General features: G+C 30.6%; 2 protein-coding genes and 1 long non-coding RNA gene across 3 annotated transcripts; 2 read left to right on the top strand and 1 right to left on the bottom strand.

Moving 5' to 3' along the window:
- Positions 1 to 17,455: 17,455 nt before the first annotated feature.
- LOC112720055 (uncharacterized) lies at positions 17,456 to 19,830 on the bottom strand. Its single transcript, XR_003162025.2, has 4 exons — positions 19,296 to 19,830; positions 18,338 to 18,672; positions 18,101 to 18,155; positions 17,456 to 17,788 (listed from the first exon to the last, which is right to left on the bottom strand). It is a non-coding gene; the product is annotated as an uncharacterized lncRNA (long non-coding RNA).
- A 2,723-nt stretch (positions 19,831 to 22,553) lies between these two features.
- Positions 22,554 to 23,357, top strand: LOC112720883 (uncharacterized). The gene is made up of 2 exons (XM_025771971.1): positions 22,554 to 22,731; positions 22,936 to 23,357. The coding sequence occupies exons 1-2, from the start codon at positions 22,554 to 22,556 to the stop codon at positions 23,355 to 23,357; spliced, it is 600 nt and encodes a 199-aa protein (XP_025627756.1).
- Positions 23,358 to 26,485: 3,128 nt separating this feature from the next.
- On the top strand, positions 26,486 to 26,983 carry LOC112720882 (secreted RxLR effector protein 161-like). The gene has a single exon (XM_025771970.1). It carries the CDS (start codon positions 26,486 to 26,488, stop codon positions 26,981 to 26,983), a length of 498 nt encoding a protein of 165 aa, XP_025627755.1.
- The last annotated feature ends 305 nt before the right edge of the window (positions 26,984 to 27,288 follow it).

The raw sequence follows: 27,288 nt of genomic DNA, 5'->3' as shown, positions 1-27,288 counted from the left end.
TAAACCTCCTTCATATATCTTTTACGAGATGACTTGGTGAATCCTCCCCCAACGAACCCTCCCGAGATCGTATTATATGTCGTTCCAGGGTCTGTGGTGGCAGATCTCTCCGATCTTCCTCATCTCGTTTCCTCTTTCCATGATGGTCCGACCTTTCTATGAGATATCTATCAAGTCGACCTTCTCTGACCAGCTTTTCTATCACATTATTCAAGTCGTAACAATCATTTGTTGAGTGCCCATATAATTTGTGGTATTTACAGTATTCGCTACGACTTCCCCCTTCTTATTCTTTATGGGCCGAAGGGGAATTAGCTTTTCAGTATGGCAAATTTTTCTATAGATGTCGACTAAGAAAACTCATAGAGGAGTATAAGAGTGATATCTCCTGAGCCTTTTAGACCCAACTTCTTCCTGCTTCTTGGGCTCCCTCTCCTTTTCCTTTGAGGAGTTAGGGTGCCCGAATCGCCAGCTTGGTTCCCGCAGTCTGGCATTTTCTTCCATATTGATGTACTTTTCTGCTCTTTCTTGTACATAACTTAGAGAAGTCGGATGCCTTTTCGAGATGGACTGGGAGAAGGGGCCTTCTTGAAGTCCATTTACTATGCCCATGATCACTACTTTTGTAGACAGGTCTTGAATTTCTAGGCATGCCTTGTTGAACCTTTCTATGTAGTCTCTCAGAGGTTCTCCGATCTCCTGTTTTACTCCTAGGAGACTAAGCGCATGCTTGACTTTGTCCTTCTAGATTGAAAACCACATAAGAAATTTTCGCGAGAGGTCGTCGAAACTTGTGACCGACCTTGGAGGGAGGCTATCAATCAACTTCATTGTCGCTTTTGTCAAAGTCGTTGGAAAGGCTTTGCAGCGGGTAGCATCAGAGGCGTCGGCTAGGTACATCTGACTTTTGAAGTTGCTCAGGTGATGCTTTGGGTCGGTAGTCCCATCGTACAGATCCATGTCAGGACTTTTGAAGTTCCTTGAAACTTTTCCCTCATGATATCTTCAGTAAACGGATCTTCACCCCCCTAATGGGGTATCTTCTCGGTCAGCGCGAGAGCCTCTTCTTCGGAGATTGGATTCCAATCTCAAGAGCTTTTCTTCAAGCTCTTTTCGCCGCTCAACCTCTCTCCTTAGGTTTCTCTCTGCTTCTCACTGTCGCTCTAGTTCTTGTTCCAACTGCTCCAACCGTCCTTGGTAGCCGTGGAGCAATCCCATGAGATCGGCAACATGAGGTTGTCCCTCTTTTCCTGGTTCGTGTACCCCAGAGGAGGTTCCCCTTGGGTCTTTCACACCTGAGGGACCTTCTCGGTGCTGGCCGTCTGCTCCTTGTAGAGATATTATGGCTCTGTCATTGTTGACTGCATCTTGCTGTTCTTGCTCAGATTCTGATGCAGTATGTCCGTCCTCGTTCTGGTCATCCACAATTATGCACTAATCTCCCAGGTCCCCAACAATGGCGCCAATGTTACGTGGGTAACCTGAACTAGGTGGATTGGACTTGAAGAATTGGCCCAAACGTTAATGGAAGGTGATCTCTAATTTGTTCACGTTCGGGAGCTGCCGTCCGAGTTGTGTGATTGAAGGAATGGGGGTGGTACCTGCAAAGACACTCCGATGCCTAAGTTAGCAAGAGGGTAAGCAGGTTTAGAGAGTATTGGAACTTACTTTTACCTGAGTATGTCAGTGTATTTATAGTGGTGATCCAATAACCACCGCTGGAGTTGTTCCACTTCTGAAGGTGGATAACTGTCCCTTTATCTTATGGTTGTTGAGATATTACTTCTAGAAGTGGATGAGAGATTTTAAGGGGGTAGTTACTTATTTGAATAAGTGTTACCTGCCAGCTCATGTCGAACCCGACCTCTTTGAGGAGGAGCTTATGTCGAGCCCGACCTCTTTCGATGAAGTCGGGTAAGTGGTGGGGCCAGCCTTTGGGCTGGACCTTTTGGTTTACTTGGGTCTGGACTATAATATTGGGTTAGGGTATGAACAATAAATTTTTTAAAATTATGTCGATTTTGTCCTGATATTATATATTATGCCACAAAAAATTTATAACATCAAATTACTTTTACAAAAAAACGGTAAAAAACAAAAATTTCCATTGACTAAAAAGACCAGAGTTTTCATAGATAAAAAAATCAAATAATAAACTTTTTAGCTATTATTTTTATATTAAAAACTTTAATTAATTTTAAAATTCATTATCTAAAACTTAAAAAAATTTAATATGTATACTTTCACATTTGATTAGATGTTAAGTTTGTTGCACAAATAAAATAATTAATTTTCATATACTTGTTGTTTGAAAATAATATTTTCTCCCTCTATATATATAAAAATATAATTAGATATGAGTATAAAAAATTTATATTATAGTTATAAAATTACCTCAAAAAAATTTTTTTTAAAGAATTGAATCTTGATTCTAATTATTAACCAACATTAGTATTCTCTCCAAATTATATGTAATAAATATTTGAAAAAAAGAGAAGTAAAAATATAGATTAAAAAGATAAGCGGTGAAAATTTTAAATTAAATAAAAAAACTAAAATAATAATAATATTATTAATATTTTTACGTAAATATTATTACAGAATTATTTTTTAATTATATTTAATTATTTTAATGTATTCTTTTTAATTTTATGAATGTATTTAAATTATATTATTTTATTAATATTTATTTTTTGTATAACAGAAAGGTAGAGTGTAATAGAGATTGAGAGAGGAAAAAAAGAGAAAGACAAAAAAGAAGAGAGAAAGTTTGTTAATTTTGGATAAAATTTTTTTATTTTAATTGTAATGAAAGAATATCTTGTGACGCATTTTGATTTGTCAAATTAGAAATATAAAATATAAATTTTAAGTTATTTATAGATTGAAAAAGGTAGAGAGAAATAGAAAACGGGAGAGAAGTAGATAAGAGGATGGAGGAAGGGAATTCGTTAATTTTAAAGAAAAATATTTTAGCATAATTTTAATGAGAGACTGTAATATGACATATTTTAATTGTTAAATTAGTAATATAATATAACTATATTTCAATTTTAATTTCAATTCAATTTTAATTGTAATTTGAGAATATTTTATTGTATATTTTGATTGTCAAATTTATAATTAATTATTGATAATAGTATATAAGAGAGATAAAATAGATAAAAAAAGAGATGTAATTTCATACTTCTTAAAACTTTGAAGTATTAAAACTCCTTTTAAAGAGTTAAAAGAAAAAAAAGTTAGCATTTATATTTATTTTTTATTTTTATTTAAAATTTATTTGAAGTAAGATTAATATTTTACTTTGGACCTGTTTGAACTTATTAGTTATTATACTTTTTTTATTAATATTACTCATATTAGACTATTATAATATTAAAAAAAAACTAATATAATATTGTAATTGAAACAAAAATAAAAAATTAAAAAACTAAAAAATCAAAAATATATTTTTAATACTAATTTTAAGATTAAAGTTATTTAATTTTAATTAAAAATTAATTTAACTTTAAAAGGAGTAAAACTCATTTTAGTGTAATTATAAAAAGATAACATGTTCAAAATATTGACACCTAACTAATAAATATGCACGACATAGAAATTTTAGTACACAGCTCATAAAATTTAGTACATAATATAAAAAATTTGATGTACAGTACAAAAATTTTTTAAAAACTGTCCAAAATATTGACACCTAACCAACAATATACATATAGTATAAAAATTTTGGTGCACAACGTAAAAAATTTTTGATGCGCAGCATAGAAATTTTTTGTGCACAACACAAATATTTTTAAAGAATCATGTGTCCATAATATTAACTTATCCAACTAACAAATCACATTCGTAATAAACTACGTTGCTGTTGCTATTGCTATTGCTTTTTATATATGACCCAAATGAGATGAAAAATATCATTTTTCAGTATTTAAAGTCACAACTTGTATTAGTACGTAATCGACTAAATAAAATGTATTTAAAATGGAAAACATATAAGACGAGAGGTATTTATACCTCAACTCTATGAGAGACCTATTTGATTATAAGAAGTAAAGTTTTATTTACAAATTTTTCAGATATATGAAGTTAGAATCTGTAAAAAAAAATAAGTTTATTAGTCATTAAAATAAATAATTCACATGATTTGAATTTAGTTTAATACATATGATTTAATTTGATTTAATTATTAGTTAAAAATATTTCAATAATCTATTTTATTCATAAATTTAGTATTTTAATGACTAATAAATTAATTAAATTAATGCACATAATTACTAATTAATTTGGTTTAGTAAATTAAAAGAAATAAATTAAAAATTACTATGAGAATATTAAAAGAAATAAATTAAAAAAATATTACTAAAATAAATTGATATAAATTATAATAAATTATGTGATACTTAAATATCTAATTAAATTAATTACTTGATATAATTAATTTATCATAATAAATTATATTTAATAAATAAATAAATACTCTCAGCCAAAGCAACTCCATAAGTAGTTTTATATGATTTCTCAAAACTCCACTATTTTCTTTAAGAAAGTGAAATAAATAGTTCTGTATGACCTCTAAAAAAATATTTGTGCAATTATACAGTATTATTCTTACTACTTTATTTTGATTTCTAGACATGGTAATAAATATGCACACCCTTCTTAAATAAAATAGACAATTGGCGTTATCAAATCATTGCAAAAATCAAAGGCCTTTGAAAATAAACAAATTTCATTATTAAATTCAATGAAATAATGTGAAGCAAAATAAAAAATACAAGAGTATATTTGCATTGTGATGTATTGTCAAAAGTAGAGAAAGAAAAAAAAAGAATGGAATGAGCCAATGACCGAAAAAACAAAAACATCGTAAAAGGACTAAAAATCAATCGGTCTGTTGAATCAATCTAAAATAATAATAATGTTGCATTCTTTTAATTTTCATTTTTGTTATATTATTTCTGATAATATAAATACATTACTCCTCATTTTTGCAGATAATAATAGAGTACACGGGATAGAGAAATTCAAATACAAAAATTAAAGAAAAAAATTTTGCTAAAGAGAAAATTGAAAGAACAAAAGGCATTCGCCAACACATACATACATATATATATTATTGGTCATCAAATACAATAGGATGATGACTTGACAGGGTTGATGTAGATCACAATATTAATTTGTAAATAAACATCGTTGTGTTATGTAAGTCACTATTTTAGAGAAGATTAAAACTTCACCCCAACCATCACCTGTGTTTGTCAAACATTGAGAATTACAAAAAAAGAACTTATTCTCTATTAGAGTGCTGGAGAAACAACCATGTTAATAATAAGCCTAAAATTAAAGAAAAAAAAAGATAGTGATGACTGATGAGAATCGAAAGGTAAAATAAACAACTTCGTATGCAGTTATTATTATAGTTTGTAAAATTATTTAGGACAAAAGAATAAGAAAAAAAGTAAAATAGAAAACCACTTTTAAAATAAACAAACTACCGTTTGAAGACTTTAGGTATTTATATGTTCGGGCATAAAGAGACACGCTTAACTGCCTATTAAGGTAGTTTAATATACAAATAATTAATTTAATAATCAATTTCTTATGTCTATATAATATTATTAATATTTTGTCTTTGTTTTTTTTATTAATAACATCATAATATCTTTTTTTTGCTACTAAATGTCATGGTTATTAATTATGTATATGCAGTAAGATAATCGAACTCTCACATATAGTTGATAATTTAATAATATTTAATAATTTTTAACTATTAATTTTATATAAAAATATCTATAATAAATTATACATGAGATAGTAATTTTTTTAACTAAATTAATATGTATTTATTATTTTATTGAATTCAATTAATATAAATAATAAATCATCTATTTTATTATGTATTTTATAAATTAATGAATTAAAATAACTGATAATAATTAATTGATATAAATTATAATAAATTGTATAATATTTAAATATCTAATCAAATTAATTAGATGATATAATTAATTCATCGTAATGAATTATATTTAATCTATTAAAAAATAAATTAAAAAATACTATCAAAAACATACCACGCCAATTTCATTGTTAAATACAAAAATTTGATTTTTATATAATGGAATAGATGAAACACACATTAACTTTCGAAGTTACAAATAATTCATAGAATTTAATTAACATGTGTTTTAAAGTTATTAATAAAAAAATTATTATAAAAAATTATATAAAATTTAATTTTTAATATAATTATGGTACAATTATTAAAATAAAAATATTTAAATTTTTTATTAATAATAATTTTAACTTATATTTTAATAACACATATTAATTGAATCGTAATAAATATTATCGGGGAGTAACCTGTTAGAATTATATTGTTTTTTAGACGACGTCGGTTTGCAAAGGAGGGTGCTTAGAATTATAGTCTTCAACTCTTCATATGTAATGATATATGTGCCGGATGTGAAATTGTGGATTTTCCTCTCTTTTTCTTCCTTCTTTCCTCCCATTTTTACCTCAAAAAAATACAAGTGGAAGAAATGATGTGCCAAATGTGAAATGGTGTATTTTTTTTGTTTCTTCATCTTATTTTTACCTCAAACAAACACACCCTAAAAAAAGTAATAGGAGAGAAATGTGCCAGATGTGGAATATTGTATATTCCATCCTTTCCCCTTTCTCCATCCTCCCATTTGGTTTGTTTTAATTCTTGAGTCTCTTAGTTTGTTTCCATTAAAAAACAAAATGTAAGGAGGAAAGGGGAGTGTGGCGTACACATTATTATATTTTAAATTTATTTTCTGATGATTTTTTTTGTTATTTTTTTTTCTTAATTTTTACAGTTAGTATCATATAAAGAATGCTTTAATTTTTATAATAATATCTAACTAAATGTAATAAAAAATATATAAAATTAGATTATATTAAATTTATTTATTTTCTTATGATATTAAAATTAAAATATATTAAATAAATTATTTATTAATATAAATATATTTTATGTATTATATTTACTAATTTATTTTAAATACATATATCAAAAGTATTAGAGAAACTGATTTATATTATTTATACTATATTTTTATAATAAAGGATAAAACTTAAAGTTTTATAAAAAGAACTTTGATATAAATAAATTTTAAAAATTATTTTTAATTATAAATGATATTAAACATAAAATTATTATTTTTTAGTTAAACTTTTAATTTTAATATAACACCTGGACTTTTTTTTTAATGATAAAAAATTAAGGTTACCAAATATATAATACATTATTTAATTATACAAACTAGGTTTTAAAATTTGGAACACAACACGTGTATGAGTTTTCACTCTCACCAGTTGAAGTTGCTAACGCTCTACCGCTCTAAGTTGAAGTGGTATTAGATTGCAGTACTTGATGAATATACAAATTTGATAGTGATTGTAATTACTTTTAAATAAATTATAAAATTTAAAATTCTTTCAAAAGATATTTACAACAAAGTTTTATTAATAGAAATAAATACAATAAACTGATATTATTATAAGATAAATATTAAAAGATAAAAATTAATTTGTTTTTTTTTTTTTTTGAAATACAAAATTCAACACAATAAAGTCGAACAAAAAAACAAGAATAAAAAACTATTCATAATCTCTATTCTTTTGTCATCTCCGACATTGTTATCAATAACGGAAGGAATTAGCACAACTCTATCCTCTGTAGCTTTTGAACGAATGTTGAACAACATCAGCATCTTCGGACGCTTTATTCTGAAAGGTCTTTTGATTTCTTTTCCACCAGATATTTCAAACAATAGCAAAGAAACCTATCAACAACCACTTCTTCCTATTATTCTTTCTCATTGTTATCCCTATCCAACTTTCGAAATGTTCCTTTATCGTACCTGGGATAGTCCATGAACGGCCACCATCAGAAGCCCAAGCACACCATATCTGCCATGAAAACTCACAAGCAACAAACAAATGGTATACACTCTCTATGTCCTTACCACATAGCACACACAAATTGTCACTAGATTCAATTACACCAAACCTACTCAGCCTATCTTTAGTATTCACTCTACCAATTAATACAAACCAAGTAAAAACCTCAACTCGGGTGGAACCAGCCCCTTCCAAATAGCTTTAGTGAAACTATAGCTTGATATATCCTCCGATAACTTTTCTTCCTGCAATACCTGCACAAATGAGTTAATAGTAAACAGTCCATTTTTATCAAATTTCCATACAACTGTATCTTTTCTTCCTCTTGTCAATTTGGCCTCTTGTAAAACACCATGTAGTTGGTTTAGTAACTTTAATTCCCACTGATACAGATTTCTTCTCCATTGAAAGTTCCACACCCACTCTAATCCATTCCAAAAACCACAGTCCCGTATAGTGAATCCTTTTTGGTTTGAAATTGAGAAGAGTCTTGGAAAAGAAGACTTTAGAACACCACAATGTAACCAATTATCTTCCCAAAATCTAATCATCCTCCCATCTCCTAATTCCATATACAGACCATTAATCATCTTTTCTTTAATATGTTGCTCCTTTATCTGCATTTGACAAATATCCTTCTAAGGATCACCTCTAGTAGGGAGCATTTGAGTGCATAGCATCTGATTCAGATCCAGGTTATTACACGAGCACACCAATTTTTTCCAAAGCAGACAATCTTTCTTAGAAAACCTCTATTACCATTTAAACAGAAGTGCCATATTTTGAACCACTGCATCACCCACCCCCAAACCTCCTAACTTCTTAGGTGCCTGTATTACTTTCCATTTAACTTGAGCAATCCTAGGTTTACCATTCTCCTTTTCCCAAAAAAATCTTCTCGGTAAAGTAATTAACTTTTCTGCAACCGCCTTTGACATCTTATACAAGCTAAGATAATAAACTGGCAAGCTATTAAAAACAGATTTTATAAGAATCAATTTACCAGTTTTATTTAACACCTTCGCTTTTCATAGGCTAAGCTTCTCTTCAACCTTATCAATCACTGGTTTTCATGTTTTCACAAGCCGTGGATTTGCCCTTAGATTGATACCAAGGTACTTCTCAAGTAGTACTGCCACCTTGCATCCCAAAACACCGCACATCCATTGTATCCAGTCTGGCTCACAATTAACCGGAATCAAAATAGAATTCTCAAAGTTGATACTTAACCCAGACACCAATTCAAAGCATCGGAGGAGTCTCCTATAGTTTCGCACAGTTTTCTCTTCAAGAGGGCAGAATAATATAGTGTCATCTGTGAATTGGAGATGAGACAACTCTATATTATCCCTCCCTACCAGTAATGGGAAAATGCGCCCATTCCGAATTGCCTCTCCTATCATCCTGTGCAAAACATCAACAACAAGAATAAAGAGAAATAGAGACAAAGGATCTCCTTGGCTCAAACTTCTTTCCATCCTAAATGACTTGGTTGGTGACCCATTAATCAGTAGGGACATTGATGCAGTAACTACACATTCACTAATCCACTCCCTTCATCTCTGTCCAAACCCCATCTTAGCTAAAACAATATCTACAAAGCTCCACTTAACTTTGTCATAATTTTTTTGGAAATCCAGTTTAATGGTGGCAGAAGCTTTCTTTCTCAATTTTAGCCACTGAACAGTCTCACAGGCTATCAAAGCCCCATGATGTATTTTCCTACCTTTCACAAAAGCATTCTGCGTCTCCCCGACTAATCCTAGCATTACCATTCTCAACCTCCTAGACAACACTTTAGATATCACCTTATATACACATTCAACCATACTAATTGGCTACAAGTCTTTAATCTCCTTTGCTCCAACAAATTTCGGTGCCAAAGCCACCCAGGTAACATTTGAATCCTTTGGTAGCTTAGCTGTCTCAAAGAAACTCATCACAGCTGCAGTGAACTCACCCCCAATTTCTTCCCAACACTTGTTGATGAAATTCATATTGTAATCATCAATGTCCGGTGCCTTAGTTGACTCGCAATTCCATACTGCCTCTTTCACTTTTTCAACTGATGACAATACCTCCAGAGATATAGACTCTTCCTCACCGATCCGACTGACCAGTCCATCACGAAAACCAATTCTAGGAGAAAACTTCCTGATGGTATAAGCTCTTATAAAAATTTCTAATTGCAATCTTGATCCTTGCCTGATTTCTTACCATCCTACCATTTATTACCAATGCATCAATTCTGTTATTTTTGCGTCTAGCTGAAGCAATGCTATAGAAATATCTAGTGTTTTTGTCCATCTCTTTTGCATGTCGAGATCGCGACATTTGTTTCCAATGTATCTCCTTCCTTATATACCATCTTTCGCAACATCTTACTAACGTCTTTCTTCTTACTTCCATAGTCCCATCATATACTCCATCACTAACTTTGTCATCGACTTTTTTATTTCATCCTCAAACTGCTTTATCTTTTTATCAATATTACCAAATTTCTCCTTATGCCACCTACTAAGCGGACCTGTCAAGGCCTTCAACTTATCAGTAAATTGAGCATCCTCTAAATCCCTCCATTCTTCTTTCACCATTTGCAAGAACCCACCATGAGTAAACCATGAATCAAGGCTTCTAAACGGTCTTAGACCTCCACACATCTTTGTATGTTCCACTATCATAGGACAATGATCAGCCAAGCCCTAGGTCCTCCTTTCAATCGAGTCTCCGGGAACACTTTCAGCCACTCTGTGATAACCATAACTTTGTTAGTACAGCTACAAGATTGACCTCTAAACCATGTAAACTTGCAATCATTGAGTGGTAAGTCCACTAACTCCATATCTTGTACCCAACTCCAAAACTCTATAGCAGATGCCAACAAACTAGTAGCTCCTTTTCTTTTCTTCACTTGTAAAATCTCATTAAAATCTCCCATGTAACAAAATGGCACTTGGCCTAGTCTAGCAATATAGCTTAATTCTTCTCATACAGCAAGCTTATCTTCTCTTACATGAGCTCCATATACCAGACAAAACGTGCATTTAAAATTATTCTGTAACAACGTCCCCTCAATTCATAACCACCTATCACCTTTATAGCAATTATCTCTCGTAAAAATATTTTCGTCCCACATCAATAACAAACCTCCAGATGCTCCATCAGAATCAACGAATTTTCAACCTGCTTCATCATTCTCCCAAATTCTTATCACGTCAAACTTCATCACCATTTCTTTTTTTAGTCTCAATTAAACCCATCAAATTCAATCTATATTTAATTTTAGAGTAAGGATCAATCTGATCCTTATCCATTTTCACGAAGGACAAAGCAATTCCTGTCCAGAAAAAAGGGACACTTCAACCCTCAACCTTTTTATTTTGAAACAATACAATCCCTCTGTTAAAAAATTCATTAAATAATAATAAAAATTAATTTTGTAGAGGATTTTATTTGTATTTTGTGGGGGTTTTAAAGCCCCACAAAAATCTTTTCAACAATTATTATCATACTTTATCATCATCATTATCATATTATTATTTATTATTATTTAATAAAATTTTTATTATTATTTAATAAATTTTTTAATGAAAGAATTATATTATCCCAAAATAAAAAAGTTGAGGATCAAAATGTCCTTTTTTTTTTTTTTTGACAGAAATTACTTTATCCTTCATAAAAATAGACAAAAATTAAATTGGTGTTCACTCTTAATTTTAAAATCTTTTACTATAGGCAACTTTTCTATACTCTAACCAACCCATAACATTCCAAAAACTAAAAACGACAACTCCAAGAACGACCAATACATTCTAAAAAGAACGACTTGGCTCCCTGCCACGGGCCCCTTGGAAGCCAACAAAGTCAAGCTCAATTACGCAAAAAATAGTATATTATTTTTTAATTTCACTTTTTATAATTTTTTAGGGATATGCTAATGAGAAGTACTCCAACCGGCTGTCCAAGTGAGTAAAGAGTGTTTCAATCACATGGGCAGTCTTCAAATTTCAACTCCTCCAGAGTCCAGACTCGATGGGTCTTGGGTCCCAATTTCACCTATAAATTTCTCACACCTCATGGGTCCCTATATCACCCTATAAATTTCTCACACCTCATTTCATTTCTTGGGACTCTTACTTGAACCCTCATCAACCCCCTCTCTCCCTGGCACCCTTCCTCTTTTTCCCCCTCTCCCCCAACCAAATCGAAACAAAAATACACACAAAAAAGGGTTCAATTTCGTCTTCGACAGAGTTATAGAAGCAATACAAGTCATGGATGTCAGGTAAAGCGACTCCTTCGACTCCGTGATCTCTATGTATATTATCATTTCTTTAGTGTTTATGTTTCCTACTTTGCTCTGCTTCGTTATTTAACTTTGGTGAAACTTAGGAACAGAACCGACTGCACTGGCCAGTTCGGTTTGGTAACAGAGCATCTATAAAGTTTATAGAAGTCTCTTTACAAAATGAGTTTAATTCTGAGTCATTGTGTTGCATCTAAAGAATGTAAACAAAAATGTGTTGTCTTTGAATTCAAATTTTATATATACTATGCACCATTCATTATTCATGATTCATGAATATATTCTTTAATTATTCTAAATGGGACTCAAACCACAATTATCTGAAGTTGTAAACAGCTAATAATCTGGTAGAGCTCAGGTTGAATGGCATAAACAACACATAAAATAAACAAACATAGCTGAGCCAAATCGGTAGATTTAGAGATGCAGAGTCACAGTTTCTACTCTAGCAAGAAAAAGCGAAACGTTTGAAGAAGAGTAGAGCTCTGTCCACAAGCGCCGGAGCAACAATGCAAATTTCAACGTAGAGGGGGAAAAGCAGAGGCCTTTCTTTTTCTTTTTATTTATTTATTTATTTTTTATTTTAACTTTCAAGGGTTTAGAGTTTTTTGGGTTTGGATAAGTGTTATCTTTAAAAATATTAATTTTAGTTCATGTCTTGATACATTTTTGGGATTTGAAAATAGAAAATGGATATTGTGACTTCCAAATGACTAATATCACACTCCCTTACTAATTTATTGCTTGATTTATATTTAGGGTTTAGCTAACATGAATCTTTATTTAAAAGATACATGATAAGTATATTATTAGTGAAAAATTTTAAATTTTTTATTTAATAAAGACAAAATAAATATATTAAAAATTTTAATTTTTATATATTTTTATTAATAATAAATTTATCACATATTAGCTAAATATTTATATTTATAATGTGGCACTCAACCTCGTAGGTTAATCATTCATGTGTCGCTTAATTTGTATAGAAATAAAATAATAATCATTCTTTGACTATTAAAATTGTAATGCTAAATGAGTTGGCAGTAATATAATCTGTAAAATATAATTTTATGAATTAATTAGAACATTTAACATTTTAGAAATTAAAATATACACAATTATATTTTCAAGAATCAAACTCAAATCTTTTCTCTCGTAGTAGTACTAGTAACTGGTAATATAGTTCTATTTAGTAACAATAATCTTCGAAGAGGTGACCAATGAGTAATAACTCAAATGGCATAGTCTTCTCATACTCAATTAAGAAGTTGCGGGTTCGAATCTCCTATCTTTGTTAAAAAAAAAAAAAAAAAATCTTCAAAGAGGTGACCTTGATCCTTTTTTTCAAAAGAAAAAGTCTTCTAAAGTAAACAAATGCTTAAAATGATTAGTATATTATTCAGGTTTTGTAAATCAAATCGGCTATTAAATTGATAAAGTTAGATATTTAAATAATTAGATAAAATAAAATAATATATTTTTATATAAAATATATCTTTTAAGAATATTTTTTAATTTTATATTATTTGAAATTGGTTCATTGGTAAAAAAAAAACAAATTGGGTTTAACGACTCTTTAACCTATTTTAGGTTTGCTTTCAACCGGTTTTTTATGTTAAAAATTAGATATGTCTAATGACAAATTTTCTGTTAATCTAATTAAATTGACCCGTTTAATATCTAAAGAAATTATGAAATTATTTAATAGAAGCTATTTAAATGAAGATGTCAAAAATATCTTTTTTATAAAAATATTTTATATAAAAGTGTAATTTATTTATTTGACTACACTTTAAATAAAAATAATACTTTTATAATATTCAAAATCTAACCCTATAATTCATTATCCAAAAAAATAAAAAATTTCACATAAAAATAAGAGAAAATTTCACTCTTTTTTTCTTGAGAGATGTTAAAATAATACTTTCCTCTCCTCTATTTGTAAAATATACATTCCCCTCCTATATAGATTTTAAAAAACCTTCTCTTTAATACATTTTAAATTGTTTATGTTAACTAATGTTAACTTTATTCATTTTTCAAGTAAAAATAAATTATTTTTTACAAAAATACCCTTTAGCAAAATTTTTTATTTTTTTGTCATTAAATTTTACTTACCAAAATACCTTTTAATAAATTATTTTTTTATTAATTAAATTATATTTTACCAAAATATTTTTAAAAAATTTAATATTAAATTATATTTTTCTAAGATACTCTTCAGTAATTTTTAATTATTAAATTATGATTTTACCAAAATTTTTGTTAATAATTATTTTTATATTTTACTATAAATTTTTCGATATCAATATATATTATTTTAATATAAATAAAAAAATCTTACCACTATTAACATGTATAACAATTAATATATATTGATATCGAAAAATAATCATACCAAGATTTTTTTATTTAATGTTAAAATAATATATATTGATATCAAAAAATTAATAGTAAAATATAAAAATAATTGTTAACAAAAATTTTGATAAAATCACAATTTAATAATTAAAATATTATTGAAGGATATTTTTGAAAAAATAACTCAATTATTAAATTTTTTAAAAAATATTTTAGTAAGCAAAATTTAATGATAAAAAATAAAATTTTTGTTAAAGGGTATTTTGCAAAAAATAATTTTTTTTAAAAAAATAGATAAAGTTAACATTAGTTAACACAAAAATTTAAAATAAATTAAAGAGAAAATTTTTTTAAAAGTTATAAGGAAAGAAATGCATATTTTACAAATAGAAGAGAGAAGAATGTCATTTGAAATTTTCTCTAAAAATAATTATAAAATTTTTATTTTGGATTACCCACCTTATTTAATATCCAAAGAAGCGTGTATAATATAATCTGATATGCTGCTAATAGACCAGTCAATCAAATATTTTACATAATGAAAATAAAGATAAATAAATAAATAGTTTACACTTAATATTGTATGTCCAATATATTTATATGTAACTTAAGTAGGTTGATAAAATAAAAAGTAAAAATCTAATCACTCATAGATCAAGAAAATAGAATAGATATATTATAAAAATTATAATTTTAATAATAATTAATTTATCATTTTATTTTAATAATTTCCTCACTCTAAATATTTTTTAACAACTCTACCTTGCATGTCACAAAAAAAAAAAAAAAAAAAAAAAAAACTCTACCTTGCATGACTTGGCTTTTAACTGCAAAAGTCAACTAGTATTAAACAACCTTAAGCAAGTCCTTCACAAAAGACATGGTGAAAGTGCAAAAGTACTATATATATAAGATTTAAAAATAAGCCATCAAATCTAAAGCTGGCAATGAATATAGTAAAATAAGATTTAAATTTCACTCTAATTTTATCTGTGGCTTTAATTTTTTTAAATTCAATTTTATCCTATTTATAGATTGAGAATTTATCAATCCTAACTTTATTTGTACTATAAAACTTTTTACTCTATCCTAACTACAAGAAAATTATTTTTATTTTCAATCAAACACAATATTTAATCATTTCATATTTTATAAATATACCTAAAAACAAAATACAAAATTAAGTCCATATTAAAATTAAAAACAACAAAATCACAATAAAATTCGTGTAAAATTATAAATAGCGTAATCACCAATCCATCAATTTCACTATATATGTACAAAATTATAAATTGGAGCGAATGGATTCAATCTCTTTTAACTTTATTGTATATAAATTTTTAGCTACATACTATAATATATCAGGATATGGATAAGTCGGATAGAATTTGACATAAATCTGAACCTGACACTATCTGCAGACTGCAGCTTAACTCACTTTGTTTTTAATCTGACTCGCTACGAATCGAGTTGCTAATCTTATCTGAACGGGTTGGGTCATATTGGATTTTCGCGAATAGCATTAGTATTGATAACTTATTCAAATTAATTGTATATGACTAATTTAATGATTATTTTATTTTTAATGTATAATATTTATTTTATTTTGATAATATTTATTTTGAAAATATATAAATCCATTACAATTTTTTAAAAGATTTATCTGTTTTATTATAAAAAAAAATAATAATTAAATAAATTCACTTTATACTTGATTTCATCCAAAATCAAAACTCAGACACGGTTATCACTCGCTAATCATAGTAGTGTATCCTGATCTTGCAGCTTGCAAAATCTAGTCAATTTGGTTGAAGATGCAACTGCAATTTTGCGTGAAGTTTTACCTGTTAATCCCTACAAAGAGCACCTGTTAGCAATGTTGGTTTACCACATTGCTAAGTTCTGCTCTCTCATTGCTTCAAGAACACCCAATCCCAGCTGGGTGACTGCTACTCTCCTGATCTGTTCCACTGTGATTGCTTTCGAAGCCATCTTGTGGGTCGTGGCTGATCACTTCTCGTGGTTCGTCACAGCCAATGCAACTCTGTTATTCATAGCAGTGGCATGCTACTATAGGGACATTCACAGCCAAAGGACTCGCCAAAGTTGATGCTGCTGGTCATAAGGTTGGTTGGTTCAGACGACATAAAATTATTGAATATCACACATCATGCAATGCTAGTCTATTCATTTAAATTTGATGGATTCCTTCTTTCTCCTTACATTTTCAATTACTATGTTGTGTTGTGACAAAAAGAAGTAAAGAAATTGGATGTTTATTATTGTTCTGTTTTTGGTGAGTTTTCTTTTTCTTTAGGGTGTACTGTTTGCCGTTTACACATTGTTGAATGAGAATACTGGTTTCCCCAGCATGGCTTATTTTTACCATCTTTGTCTGATTGTCTGATTACTTGATGCTTTGATCTTCGTTCTATGCTAGACATGGGTATCATATTTGATGTACCTTGGGACTTCCAGGTATTACATTTCAGTCTATTTTCATCCAAAAGCTCACTAAAATGTGGCCTTTTTTGGTTATGATATGTTCTAGGAAGATTCTAACTTGAGCTTTATGGTCAACTTTAAGTTCTCACATTCTAGCCGAGGATGCATGATATCTTGTAAAAGAAGCTGAATTTTGTTAAATAACAATGTTCTTCAGATGCATAGTTATGAGTTAGTCTGCTGGTTGAGTATATACAAATGAGGTACAACAGGGTGGTGGTTGAGTATATAGACATGAGGTACAACAGGGTGGTGGAATGACGTTATTTGATCCATATAACTGACCCACCTAGTAGAATAAGGCTTTGCTGCTGTGGTGGTTGTGTTATTCTACCGGAACAAGAGATAGATCACTTATCATGATATACATATATATAGAAGGTGGATGGCTTGCTATACAAGTCTTTTGACCCTTAGGCAGTTACCATGTCTGTTAGCAACAGTTAGTGCCTACTGCCAACTGTCATCAGCAAAGATTCTGACACTAATCATACTCTTCACTTAGGTCTAGTCTTATTGTACTCTTATGTCTAGTTTTGTTGGGAAAAAACCCAATTTGAAAAGAATATATAGTAAGAAAGATGATATGAATCTAAAACACAACATATATAAAGTGAACAACCAACATATGTAAAGTTTTATCTGATTTCTCCATGGTTGGAGTGGTCATTGGTTCAATGCCTGCATCATACAAAATGGAAACAAAGATGGTGATAAGTGAAAAAATAATTGGTTAAATTTGATGCTTAACTTAAACATGTTTGATGCTGGTAAACTAGATATCAAGCATGTGCTTTTTGGTGCATTCATAAGCAGTCATTCCAACAAGCTAAAATCCGTTTCTGAGAATTTGGTACTTCATGTTTCAGGCTCATAGAATTAGAAACTATCAAGTAAAGAAACTACTCACATCAAATACTCAAATTTATCCATCAATACATCATATTCTTAGAAGTATTATACAACAGAGTTCGTAATTAGAGAGAGATATACCTTTAATGGCTTATGAAGCATGGAAAACTATGAGGTACTTTGAAAGAGAGTGAACCTGTGATAAAAACAGTGACTCATGTTATTGAGGATCAACTGAAAAGCATGCATTTCAAAATAATAAGCATTTTAGGATTTTCTGGTTTAGGCAAACAAACCATTATTCTTGAATATTATTAGTTCATACAAATATAAGCACAAAGAAATGAAAATAAATATATTGAAAATTATCACACATACACTCAGTCTCTTCAAAATCATTTTCATCAAATCAACAAGATGCATCCTTTAGGACAGATATTAGACAGCAAATGATATGGTGACCCAGAACTTTTTAGGCTGGACTTCATCCAACCACTGAAAGTCATTTCTGTTTTCTCTTTTCTGCAACATAAGCTCTACTCGGCAAAGGTAATTGCAGTGTAGTGCCAGAGCAAAATTGATTTTGCTGCAACTTTTTATGCTACACTTTCACAGTCCTATTAGCAGAAAGGGAGCATAAGTTGGACCGTAAAGTTAAAGCAGGAATCTCCCTCAAGTTTAGCAGCAACACAGAAGATTATCATGTTTATAACCTGAAATCAGACAAGAGCATGGTCACAAGGGATGAGACAGAGCAGTGCAATGTTGGCATATTTGTCTAACAAATAAAATAAGCTTTGCTTCAGAGGTTTTATAGAATTTTCATATGGCAGTCGAAAATCTGATCTCCATGCTGTTATTTGTTAATAAGAGATTTTAACAAGGATTATGAAGGAAAGGAGTTCATAATTAAGAGTTAATTGAAGAGTATATGTGCTTTTCCTCAAATCAGTTTCCAAGATTCATGCACTCACACAATCCACAGACTATAGTTTCTTGTAGTATTTGTAGTTAAAACGAGATAGTGGCAAGCTTCAAAGATATTAAGACATGACAGAAATTCCAACACACATAGAAAATGGAGGCTCAATCCTTTGTATAAGACAAATATATGGCAATAGCAAACAACAGGAAATTTAAGCAACTTTCTTAAAGATATTCCTAACTAACAATGGGCAAATTCAAAATGAAACTCCTTTTGTACTCTATGCCTTCTTTCTTCTTATTTTTTTTTAATAATTACTACAAGTAGCTGATTAAGATAAATTGACAGAATTACAAAGTGTAATTAGGACGAAAAGTAATAATTCTCCAAATTAAAGTGTTGATGCCTTGCCTGATTTCCTTTAATTTCCATCTTCAAATTGCTGTACCATGAAGCCAAACATCTCTCCATAACACACGGTGACAAGTGCATAGATGGAGTGATAGTAGCAGAGCAATGTAAGCAATGATATAGGCACATTGATGATGAAGAACCCTAGAAATTGACCAGCGACGATGAGCCACAAGAGTGCTTCAAATGCAATCACACCTGAACCGTGGAACAGAATAGTAGTTAGGGTGTTGGGTCTGGGTGTCTTCTTTGCAATCTCGTGGCAAATTTGAGCCACCAAATAAATAAAGAAGGCTGGCTTGTGTTCTTGAAAGAGATTATTAGCAGCGGTTAAGTCTTCATGCATCATGGCAATTGCTGATAACACCAAGTTTATGAGACAATCGTAGACGCTGTTATCGGTCTCGCTCTCACTCGCAAAGCCGCTGCAGTGTCATGAAGCACACGCACTAGGGTTAGCTATGGTCTATGTGAATTGTGAAGGGACCAATGAATAAAAGAATCCGAATTTTGATGCAAGCTTCAGAGTTTAATTTTTATCAAACGAAAGTCTAATCCTTATGTAATGACAGAGGTTAAATGAATAGTTTTGTCTTCGTAATACTTATAAAATAAATAATATTATATATCTAAATTTTTGTATTAATAAAATTTAATTAAATTAATCTAACATAATAAAATTTAATCATAACTAATATTATTTTAAATTTTATTTTTTAACTTGATTAAATTTAATTCATAAAAAAATTTAAATATATAGCATTGCTTCTTAACAAGTAATTGAACAATTTACTTTTGAGAATATAATGACAGATAACATGTCCTACCAAAAATATTTAAGAAAAAGATAATAAAAATATAATAAAGAGTATAAGAAAAGGTAAAAAAAAATAACTATCAAATTAATTACTTATATAAAAATAAAATACATACAAAACATAACTAAATAATAATAAATCAGTTATTATTTGTACATAAATATATATCTTATTTGATATATGTAAGAATATATTTTCTTGTGAGGATAGGATATTTTTAATTGATTATTATGCAAAATTTAATTGTGCATAACTCAGTTTCTTTGTATCTTCTAGATTTAGAACTGCACAATTTTATTATTATTATTATTTAATGTAATTTATTTTTTTAAAAAAATACACTAATATCAAATCCAAAAAATTTAAGGAAAAAAAACACACAAGATACAAAAATTACACAGAATAAAACCAAAAACAAAAAACAAAAAAACAAAAAATTGCAACTTTACCTCTGCGTGAGCGTGACTGGCGTTGACCTAGTGCTGGTTCCCTCTTCCATTGTGTTAATGGTTGCTTAAGTGCCAAGGTCAGACTCCTGATTCTATTTATACGTTCTTATTTTTTAACAAGGACAGATTCTATCCAAAATTTACTTAAATGCCACTCTAAAGTTTATATGATAGATTATAATATTTCTAAAAGTAAAAAAAAAAAGTTATAAACGAAAAATAAATCTCTAAAATATTTATAAATATGAGAAATGAAAAATATATTATTTTATATGTAGTTCATAAATTTTATATTTGTCAAATAATTGATGCAAACTTTATAAAAATATTTAGATAAATATTTAAAAAGTGCATAAAAAAAATATTTTGCATAAAACTATCAAATTTTAAAAATAAAAAGTCTAATTTTCTATTTATATTTATAAAATATTACATCAAAACTAGGGGTGTTTGCGGTACGGTTTTAAGGAAAAAAGTCATCCGATCTGAACGCTTAATTTATGTGCGATGCGATTTGGATTGGATGAAATTTTTTGGAAATCCGATCCGATTATAAGCGGTTTGGATCGGTTTGGATTTGCGGTTTTTTTAAATAAAAAAAATTAAATACATATAACAAGTCTCAACATCAAATTTTAAATAATCAACAATGACATAACAAGTTTTAACAATATCTTAAAAAGTTAACGATAACATAACAATAGAAATAAAATTATAGGTTAGTTAAAATAAATAAATAAATAGTATTTTGAACATAAAATATTTATTAAATAATAATAATACATGAATAGTAGAAAAATGTATAACAAATTGAACACGTTATAAGTATAATTGTAAATATAATAATAAAATAATAATATTATAGCACATTGTGCGATTTGGATTGGATTGGATCGGTTATGAAAAGTATATCCAAAATCCGATCCAATCTAGCGGTTTACAAAAAATAGAATCCAATCAAATCCGAATTAGTGCGGTTTTAATCGGTTTTCGATTTGGATCGGATTGGATGAGCGGTTTAATTTGAATCGATTTGGATTTGAACACCCTAATCAAAACTCACTATTAAAATACTTTTCTAAAAATATATTTAATATATTTCTATTTTTATAATATTTTTTATTGTTTTAAAAATTATTTTATCGTTGGTATAATTTAGATCTCTGTCATGTGTCAGTATTAAGTCGTTTAATGTAATGCTGTAGGTGAGGGACCCTTGCACCGCTAGATTTTGGGATAAAGTGGGATCCGGAGCGACACTTGTCGTTCAAATTTAGGTTTAAAAAAATCCTAAATGAACTTTTAATCAAATAATTTAATATTTAATAAATTTTTATTATTAAATTAATCTTTAAATTTTAATTTTATTAAACGTATTAATTTTTATATTAAGTTTTGGTGGAAAAAATAAATAAATCAATCCTTGTTATTGTTTAAAAAAATAACAATCTATAGGAATTTAAAATTTGTAAATTAATTTTTTATATAAAAAAGCAATCTATAGTGAAGACAAGTTTGTGTGGCCAAAAAACTTGTTGCACCAATTTAGTGACTAAAATTTGTAGTTCAATATCTATTTTCAGCCTTTATTTTTACCAAAATTAGAATATTTTAATTGTATCACATTAGAAATCAGATTCATTAGCAAGTTAGTTACACACTTTGCATTTTTGAAAAAGTTTGTTATACAGTTGTTAATAGTGGTGAACGGTTAGTTAGCAGATTTAGTTAAGAAAGTATATATAGTAGATAGAATAATTAGAGTTTTGAGTTTTTACTCTTGTAAGTCTCATTTTTCTTGCCTCAGTCAGAAGTAACTTGCTTTTGACCTAGGGTTTTCCTCTGTAAACTTTTCTCTGTTCTTGAATCTTCCCTCTCTCTGAACTAACATTTCCACATGGTACGGTGAGCGTGAAAGAGAGAAAGAAGGAATCAACAGCGAAAATTGGAAGGAGCATTGAGCAGAACCAGAATCCTTGAAGATTCAAACCATGGATGGCGACTCAACATCCTCAGGCAACTCAGTATCGTCATTTTCGCCAATTGACGTTCAAACGCTCGCGAATCTGGTGAATCATATCAATATATTGCAAAGTCATAACAGAACAGCGATGAATCCATCTCTGGATCCTACAAGTCCGTATTTCCTTCATCCTGGAGAAAGTCCAGGTACACCATTAATCTCTATAATTCTTGGAACGAACAACTATCATCTTTGGGAAAGAGCGATGTGGCGTGCGTTGAGATCGAAGAACAAAGTAAAATTCATAGATGGCTCAATTGAGAAACCAGAAAGTAGTGATTCTTTGTTTGAAGCATAGGAAAGGTGCAATACCTATGTGATTTCGTGGATAAGCCTATCTTTGAGTTCAGAAATTGCTCAAAGTGTGCTATGGATCGATTCAGCCATGGAACTTTGGAAGGAGCTACAACACAGGTATCAACGAGGTGATATCTTTAGAATTGCTGAGCTAGAAGAAGAGTTATTCACTGTGAAGCAAGGTGATCTCTCGATCACGGGATACTACACGAAATTGAAAAGAATTTGGGAAGAATTGGATAACTATCGCCCAATCCCTCAGTGCTCTCACTGTAGAGGAAGATGCAATTGTGAATACAGCGTGGTTAAAGGATACAAAGAGGATTCTTGTGTCGTGAGGCTCCTAAGGGGGCTGAATGAACAATTCTCCACTGCGAGATCGCAGCTCATGATGACAAAGCCACTGCCAGGTATAGATGAAGCGTTTTCTTTGTTGCTGCAACAAGAAAGGCAACTGAACGCGGTGAGATGGTAGAAGACAGAATTTTAATGGCAAATTCTGGAGGTTTTAGAGGAAGAGGCAGAGGCAGATCAGGAATTGGAAGAGGAAATCCTGGAAGAGGTGGAAGAAACTCAAGGTACTGCACATTCTGTGGCAAGAATGGTCATTTGGTGGATGTTTGTTATAGGAAACATGGATTTCCCCCACACTTGAAAAATGGAGGCAGTGGGAATGCAATTAATAATGTGATAGCTGATGAGAACAGTGATGAAATCAGCAATGAAATCCAAAAGGATAGTGAAGCAAATTCAAAGTTTGATTTTAATTCAGAATAGAGAGAAGCACCAAGTGTCTGTTTGAACCAACAGGATGCACAACCAAGGCATAGCATTAACAAGATCTATACCACAACTCTTCCCTCCAATGAAGGTATTTCATACATCATGTCTCTTTCAGTATTTTCTCCAGGTTCCTGGGTAATTGACTCAGGAGCTACTAATCATGTTGCTTTTTCAACTAAGTCCTTTCAAACTCTTAAAGAAATTAAACCTGTTTTGATAAATATGCCAGATGATTCACACACCAGAGCCAAATTAGCAGGAAAGGTGATGTTTTCAGACCAGTTTTTCTTGAACCATGTGTTTTTCATACCAAACTTCAAGTTTAATCTGATTGCTGTGTCAAAGTTGACTAAAGATTTAAAATGCAAATTGGTTTTTGATGAGGATAATTGTGAAATTCAGGACAAAGCTACCACGAAGATTATTGGTGTAGCTGAACAAAGAATGGGACTCTATGCATTTGAAAGTCTAATTCCTGTTCCAGCTACACATAACAACATTGCGCATGCATCTGCACTCACAACACACATCTCACAACCCTCACAAACTGCTGAAAGCACTCTGTGGCATCTCAGACTTGGGCACCTGCCAAATGAAAGAATAAATGTAATGAAAAGGGACTATGAGTTCCTGAAAAAACACAAATTGTAATAAACCTTGTGATTCATGTCACTATGCCAAACAAAAAAGATTACCATTTTCAATAAGACTTAAAAAATAAAAAAAAAATTGTTTGACATAGTGCACATGGATATATGGGGACCTATAGGTACATCAACTTTGTCAGGTCATAGATATTTTTTGACAGTAGTTGAAGATAAAAGTAGGTTCAGTTGGTTGTTCTTCATGAAAACCAAGAGTGAAACTGGAATTTTAATTCAGAATTTTGTAAACATGATTGAGACACAATTTGATACAAGAATAAAATGCATTAGGTCAGATAATGGACCTGAATTTAAACTTTTAAAATTTTTTGCTTCAAAAGAAATTTTGCATCAAACTTCTTGTGTTGAGACTCCTCAACAAAATGGCATTGTGGAGAGGAAACATCAACATATCTTGACTGTCACAAAAGCTTTGTTGTTTCAGTCTAACTTGCCAAAACGTTTTTGGAATTTTGCAGCAGCACATGCGATTCATTTGATTAATAGGATTCCAAGTGCATTGCTGAAAAACACTTCACCTTATCAAATTTTAAAAGGAAAGTTATCAGACTTGGGTTATTTGAAGGTCTTTGGGTGCTTGGTTTATGCCTCAACGCTGAACGCTCGCAGATCCAAATTGGATGGAAGAGCAAAGAAGTGTGTGTTTCTAGGATATCAAAGTGGAGTTAAGGGTTACATCTTGTATGATTTAAATGAAAGGAAGATATTCTTATCTAGAGACACATACTTCTATGAGCATGAATTTCCCTTTCTATCATATTTCAACAATGGCAATAACCAAGTATCTGACACTATGACACTAACTCCAAAACCAAGTATCATGGTAAATTTTGAGGATCCATTCATTGAGCCCTCACATACACCACAAGCCCCTTTAAACCACTCAAATGGAACATACCTGCATTCATCTAATTCATTCAATGATTCATCACATACATCACATGGCTCTTTAGTTCATTCAACTAGACAAGACCTGCATCTATCAAGTTCTGTGGTACGACCAAAACACAATTATCCATCAGTATCTCATGAAACTATTGGAAATGACAGCTCGATCATATACAATGCACCAGCACAAACACATTAACACCTAGACATTAGACAATCAAATAGGACAAGGAGAAAACCATCATATTTAGCAGACTATCATTGTATGACCACTGCATCGGATACAAATCATAACTACATCAATAATCTTCAATTCAATCCTGGAATTTTACAAGAATTTTATCCTAAAGTTTTTGAAAATTTTTTTGAAGAGTCAACTATTCTCTTTTGTGAGTCACTGTCTCAATTTCATAATATACAAATTCAGCACTCTACAAACCCTCTATTGCCAAATCCCATTAAAGAACCACAATGCTATGCTGAGGCCATCAGTGATCCATGTTGGCAAGCGGCAATTGAGGCTGAACTCTCTGCATTGAAAGAAAATAAGACTTGGACTTTGACTTCTCTACCTAATGGAAAAAAGGCGGTAGGCTGCAAATGGGTGTTCAAGCTCAAAATGAATTCTGATGGCAGCATTGACAGGTATAAAGCCAGATTGGTGGCACATGGCTTTACACAAACTGCTGGTGTTGATTATTTCGAAACCTATAGTCCAGTAGTGAAGATGAGTACATTGCGGATTGTGCTATCCATTGCAGCTGTGCAGAACTGGCACTTACATCAACTAGATGTAAATACGGCCTTCTTACATGGTGATCTTTTGGAGGAAGTTTACATGAAACCTCCACCCGGGTTGAATGTTTCTTCACAAAACATGGTGTGTAGGTTGGACAGATCTCTTTATGGCCTAAAACAGGCAAGCAGGCAGTGGAATTCAAAGTTGTGTGATGCTCTAAGAGCAGTTAGCTTCCAACAATCCAGAAATAATTACAGCCTGTTCACTAAAGATTCAAAAGGAGGATTCACTGTTATTTTAGTTTATGTTAACGATTTGATTGTAACAGGGACAGATTTAAGGGAGATTGAATTCATCAAGCATCACTTGCATGAGCTATTCAGAATCAAGGACCTGTGAGAGCTTAAATTTTTCTTGGGGTTGGAGGTGGCTCGATGCAGGAGGGGCATCACTGTATGTCAGAGAAAATATTGCATCGACCTTCTCAAAGAGTATGGGTTACTCGAAGCCAAAATAGTTTCGACACCTATGGACTACACAGTGCCATTGTCAAAAAATTCTGGAACTCCATTAAGCTCAACTTCGGAATACAGGAAGTTAGTTGGAAAATTGTTGTACTTGACCAACACCAGACCGGAGATTGGATATGCAGTTGGAAAACTCAGTCAATTCTTGGATTGTCCCACAGATAAACACTTTGAAGCTGCCATTAGAGTATTAAGGTATCTCAAGGGAGCACCAGCACTTGGGTTGATGTTTTCAGCTCATTCAGACTTAGAGCCAGCGGGATACTCAGACAGTGATTGGGGGACATGTTCGGATAGTAAAAGATCAATATCTGGGTATTGTTTTTTTTTGGGAACTTCAATTGTATCTTGGAAGAGTAAGAAACAAAATACAGTTGCAAGTTCATCATGCGAAGCAAAGTACAGGATATTAGCAATGGCAACTAGGGAAGCTCAGTGGCTGACCTACATCTTGCAAGACTTGAAAGTGAAGTTGGAGAAGCCAATAGCCATATATTAGCAATCAGCATTACACATTGCAGCAAACCCAGTCTTCCATGAGAGAACAAAGCACATTGAGATGGATTGTCATATAGTGAGAGATAAATGGCAAGAAAAGGTTATCAAATTACTTCCAATCTCCACTGCAAACCAAACTGCAAACATATTTACAAAGACTCTAGCTCCAAGCATTTTTGAGAGATGTCATAGCAAGCTTGGAATGGTTGATTTTGCCAATTCCAGCTTGAGAGGGGCTATCACATGAGAAGTCAGATTAATTAGCAAGTTAGTTACACACTTTGCAGCTTTGAAAAAGTTTGTTCT

Source organism: Arachis hypogaea, chromosome 11 (assembly GCF_003086295.3).
Source record: "Arachis hypogaea cultivar Tifrunner chromosome 11, arahy.Tifrunner.gnm2.J5K5, whole genome shotgun sequence".
Lineage (NCBI taxonomy): Eukaryota > Viridiplantae > Streptophyta > Magnoliopsida > Fabales > Fabaceae > Arachis > Arachis hypogaea.
The sequence above is the reverse complement of the archived record's forward strand: the minus strand, read 5'-3'. Positions and strand labels throughout refer to the sequence as shown.